Source organism: Gadus morhua, chromosome 15 (genome assembly GCF_902167405.1).
Source record: "Gadus morhua chromosome 15, gadMor3.0, whole genome shotgun sequence".
Lineage (NCBI taxonomy): Eukaryota > Metazoa > Chordata > Actinopteri > Gadiformes > Gadidae > Gadus > Gadus morhua.
This window is the reverse complement of record NC_044062.1, coordinates 23238075-23243651: the sequence shown is the minus strand read 5'-3', so window position 1 is coordinate 23243651 and position 5577 is coordinate 23238075. Positions and strand designations below refer to the sequence as shown.

The window sequence follows — 5577 nt, the reverse complement described above, 5'->3', positions numbered from 1 at the left end:
AGGGAAATTTGGTTTACAGCAGTGGTAAAGACACAAATGCAACGTAAAAAAAAGACAAAACAACCTGACCAAATACAACCAATAAAATAAAATAAATAAAATACCACTGTTTGTTAATAAAAGTCTATTCCATGGTATGAGAGGAAGACAGAGGTGCAATACCTGATCAGCCCCTCTGAGCATGTCATGACCAGGGGACAGAAACAGGGACAGACACAGGACCTTTAACCATCATGGGTAGTTGTTTGGGTCCATGCCAAAAGGGCATTGATAATTAGTGATTCCTTTTCTTTTTTCTTTTTTTATGCGCCACACAGGCGATACACCGTTAGTGTTGGAGAAGCTTAATCCTTCCTCAGACACGGAAATCAACCTCAACAGCTGCCCAGACAGAGTCCCACACACACAAACACAGTGGCATTACATTAGAAGTGTCCAAGAAGCTTAGCCCTCTCTTGGACAAAGCCATAAACGTCCACCACTGCCCAGACAGAGCTCCCAGTCCCACAGACCTTGCCAGCACAGAGCACAACATTCTCAAACTGGTGGCCGGAGATTGATAGAAATAGCGAATTGTCTCCAGTGTTTTCTTAGTGACGTCATTATTTTAGTATAAGTGACAAATTGGCATAAATTACTATGTTGACGATCATATAAAATATGTTGCCACATTAAAAGGGATTTGGGGTTCACTACTCCTTCAGGAAAGCTCTATTTCATCCTATGCATGTTTTTAAATCACCAGTAGATGTTGTTATAGTAGATTATAGTTTGAATTATTTATATATATGCCGTTGATTATAGTTGGATTTTATGAACTTCAACACAAGCTTGTTAAGAACACAGTTCTACTCACACACACACCTGCTCCTTTGCATCGAACAGAACCTCACCTGTCTTAGTAGATCCCCTCTTTATAATGAGACCATGGCCAATCACCTCTAGTCCACAACTTGTGGACTAGAGGTGTGTGTGTGTGTGTGTGTGTGTGTGTGTGTGTGTGTGTGTGTGTGTGTGTGTGTGTGTGTGTGTGTGTGTGTGTGTGTGTGTGTGTGTGTGTGTGTGTGTGTGGGGGGGGGGGGACTGTGGGTGTGGGTGGAGGGGGGTGTGGGTGTGTGTACACAATCTTTCATTTTTTCTCAAATGAAAAGTCTTAAAACACACTTCATTTGTGTTAATGTATTACTTGACTATTCGGTTTGTAGGCACTTGTTTTGGTTTGAAAATTGAGTAATTTTCACCAATGTATATATATATATACAGTCTATATTTGTAGCTCCATTGGCCACACAGTTACTGTTATTATGTTGCATATTACTTTTGAGATTACTCTTGAGTAGAGCTAGCAGGATACACTTCCAAAACAGTGATTTATACGTTTTAGGATTAAATCAGATGTCTCCAGTTTAATTACATTTTAGTTATGCTTTAGGGTTGAGGGCAGGGTACTTTGTAATTTGTCTATTGTGTAGAATTTATACATTGAAATATTCTTTTTAAATACCATGTCGAAAATCACACTATAATAATGTTTAATAACTACTACCCAAGTGCTGGCAATAACAACATTTCCCACCAGGTTGTCTGAATTACGCTATTGTTTTAGTAACCCTAACCCGGTTGTTTTTGAGCTGCTAAACATCCTGACCCATGTGTGTGTGTGTGTTTCAGATGCAGGGAGAAGGAAAGGACGCATACGATGACAACATCCACTACCCCATCCTGCTCACCCTGACACGGGGGCCTCTGCCCCCCCCCCTCGGCCACACTCAGTAAAGCAGACTTTGCTTTGGCTCCAGCCGACACCCCTCCAGAGACCCTCAGTGCAGCCTTCGTGTGCTTGTTGGTCCATGTTGAGCGAGGTGTATGGAGTGTATTTCAGGAAATGGAAAAGAATCCAATGGATTCCTCAGCAATGCAGTCCCACAGTATTAGAAGCAAAATGTATACATTTTATACCCAGGTTTTGCACCATATTGCCACAGTGGGAAATAGAAAGGGTGAATTAATTTACAAATATATAATGTGTGAGATGGTGTGTGTGTGTAGGCTATTTTAGTACTCCTGTGTGTCGGAGTTGAACAAGCTGGTTGTTTTGACAGGTGATGGCCAGTGTCCCAGAATCATTAGCCCTACCCAATCCAGCCTTAGAGCTCTAGGCATTCAGCTTGAGCATTCGAATTACCCTGCTTTAGTCAGCTAGCCTGAGAGCTCTATTCACCCAGCCTGAGAGCTCTATTCACCCAGCCTGAGAGCTCTAGTCACCCAGCCTGAGAGCTCTAATTAACCAGCCTGAGAGCTCTAGTCCTCCAGCCTGAGAGCTCTAGTCCTCTAGCCTGAGAGCTCTAGTCCTCCAGCCTGAGAGCCCTAGTCCTCTAGCCTGAGAGCTCTAGTCCTCCAGCCTGGGAGCTCTCGTCACCCAGCCTGAGAGCTCTCGTCACCCAGCCTGAGAGCTCTATTCACCCAGCCTGAGAGCTCTAGTCGACCAGCCTGAGAGCTTTAGTCCTCCAGCCTGAGAGCTCTAGTCCTCCAGCCTGAGAGCTCTAGTCCTCTAGCCTGAGAGCTCTAGTCCTCCAGCCTGAGAGCTCTCGTCACCGAGCCTGAGAGCGCTCGTCACCCAGCCTGAGAGCTCTCGTCACCCAGCCTGAGAGCTCTATTCACCCAGCCTGAGAGCTCTATTCACCCAGCCTGAGAGCTCTATTCACCCAGCCTGAGAGCTCTAGTCAACCAGCCTGAGAGCTCTAGTCCTCCAGCCTGAGCGCTCTAGTCAACCAGCCTCAGAGCCAGTCAGCACCGTCCTAGTCAGCCAGCGACAGTCCACAGTCCCTGTTCTAGTCACTCAGCCTGAGACCCAGTCATTCAGTCAGGTGGCAATCAGTCAGTCACCCCAGACAGCAAAGTCAATTCCATTGCAAGACACTCTATTACCTGCTCATTGAGGCAGTTGGCCAGGCCATCTGTCAGCCTGGCTGACAGTCCGGAGCAGGGCTGTAGTCAGTGTTTACCCTGTGCCACTGTGCTCTCCACAGGCCAACTACACACGCTAACGCGATGCTGAGGGCCCATTTGCTTTCTTTTCCCTTACACTCTTCCCTTGCCACTTTCCCTACCCCCTGTTTTTATTCTATATTTGGCCATTCTCCTCGTTTAGTCAGAGGTCAGTAATATAAACGCTCTTTAATTTCAACAGAGCAGTAGATAAGATTAGTGTGTTGTGTGTGTGTTTGCGTGCGTGTGTGTGTGTGTGTGTGCGTACCAGTGTGTGTAAGAGTGACAGGAGCAGACACAAAATGCACAAAGTGTAATGGCAGTATATAAATGTGATGACAGGGACCCTCATACTGTGTGGACATGAAACAGAACGCTAAACCTGTACACACTCTGGAGCGTGTTGTCGCTCACATCATTCCTGTTCACAGCAGTCCTCTGCTCTGACTGACTCATTGGACTTCAGTATTCTCTCCGTGTTTCTGAACTGGGTTCATTTGTAAGCCTCACAGCCAGTATAGTACCTCACATGGCATGAAGCACACTTTATTCATACTTAATCAAATACATTATATCTTATCAAAAGAGTTCTTCATTAAAAAGTAAAACTTGTTCTAGCCACAGAGCAATTGTTTCTCAGTTGCTGATTTCAGCGACAGACAACAAACAAACACAAGACAGGAAGACTAATGGGTAGTACACAGATTAAGCAGAACCAACATCGCAGTATTCTTCTGGCCTTAACCCAAACCAAAGCTCCATTGCCTTAATTTAAGCATTTATCTGCAAATGTTATTGTTTCATAACACCAAGTATAGCACCAACTGATCCATGAATGGGTGCCTTCACACAGCAGGGTCTAGCACCAACCCATCGGGTATGGCTGCCTTCACACAACGGGAAGCCGCTGCTTGTAGGAGCCATGGCATCTCTATCTTTGTTGGCTATCAACTGACGCACTAATGCTGTGTTGGTGAGCTCTCTGCTTAATTATTCACATGACAGGCATTGATACAACGTAAAGGATTTATTGTGGTTCTGTCTAGATCAAGTGCTACCCTCAGATGGTATTAATCAGACAGCTCTTCAGGGTCATTAGTTGGTTTGGACATGGGATGGAATGCTTTGCAGTGTTAAATATACAAATTTAAGCTTTATGAACAAAATACATGTTTATTTTGTACAGCCCTTTAAAAAGGTTCATGTTCCACATCTGTCTGTACATGACAGATTGACTGAATGGACACCTTTCATGTCTATGAAATAATATTAATCATAGAAAGCCATGACCATTGAGACTGTGCTGTGATGTCGTTCTCGTCTTTAGTGACATCATAACCAATCAAGTGACTGGGATCCCAGTTATTCTCAGCATCTCGACTGTTTGCTATTGACCCTCGTCATAATTATGACCTTTCACAATCTTCAGTTTGGTCAATTCGATTATATTGTGGAAAACTTATGTACCCTGGTAAGTGGGTGGGAAAAGGCAACAATGGAGACATTTTCTTCCTCCCATCACTGCTGTGTGTTTCAGTGACATCACTGCTGTGTGTTTCAGTGAAATCACTGCTGTGTGTTTCAGTGACATCACTGTTGTGTGCTACAGTGACATCACTGCTGTGCGTTTCACTGACCTCACTGCTGTTTGTTACAGGGACATCACTGATGTGTGTTTCAGTGACATCACTGTTATTTTGATACAGAGACATCACTGTCGTGTGTTTAACTGTAATCAGCCCTATCTACACCATTTCCCTTGGCAGCTAAGCAATGTTTCACCAGACTTTGAATACTGCTGTGACCACAAGGAGTTTATTTTAACATATCAGTTGTACCCACTTCTGCTGTGAACACAAGGTATTTCTTTACAGCGCCCTAAAAAGTTAAAAGAGGCAACCCTTGAACACTTTCGTGTATAATTGATTCCTAGATATGTCTTGTATCTCAAACTATCCTTTCATTGTTAAAACAAATGAAACAAGTATTTTCTCAAGGGGGTCAAGTGTCAATTTGTGTTGAATATGAGTTGAATTTGATGAATAAAATAGCTTTATGTTAAATTGTTCTATTGTGTTTCTTAGTGTTGATTGTTGATCATTGGCCTTGTCAACACAAGCATTTCCAATCCCTCTTCAAATCGCAACTTTGAGGACGGTTGTGAGATCACGATGCAAACAAGGTTGTGTACAAGGTCGTTTTCTGGTCTACAGAGTCTTTAGTATAAGTGTTGTCCAGTCCCATTCTCCCCTATAGCTCTTATGTCTCCTGTCCACCAATATGAAGCCAGGCAAATGTAATGCGTACATGTCTCTAAAACATCGCTGTGGTTGGCCTTCTGTTTTTGTAATGACTCTGTATCCCACCAAGTCCCCCTCGAGAAGAAGTATTTTGTTGAGTTGTTGCAGGAAGGGAACGGTGGAAACACGAGTGAGAGCTGAAGAGTGAAACATGTTGGACTCCTGGAAGTGTAGTTTAGTGTTATCTAAAAGATTTGGGTAGAGGAGAGTTGAGATTGTACGTAAGTAGATTTCAGAGTAATACTTGGTTTGACTGAATAACAGACCAGGATCAGGCAAAAGGTAAAAG

At 43.6% G+C, this 5577-nt stretch overlaps 1 protein-coding gene across 1 annotated transcript in view; it reads left to right on the top strand.

Moving 5' to 3' along the window:
• Positions 1-5051, top strand: part of camkmt (calmodulin-lysine N-methyltransferase) — a 153576-nt gene extending 148525 nt beyond the window's left edge. Inside the window, exon 11 of the mRNA XM_030378360.1 lies at positions 1672-5051. Coding sequence (XP_030234220.1) covers positions 1672-1776 — 105 coding nt within the window. The 3' untranslated portion in view covers positions 1777-5051. The remainder of the gene's footprint in view (positions 1-1671) is intronic.
• Positions 5052-5577: the final 526 nt, after the last annotated feature.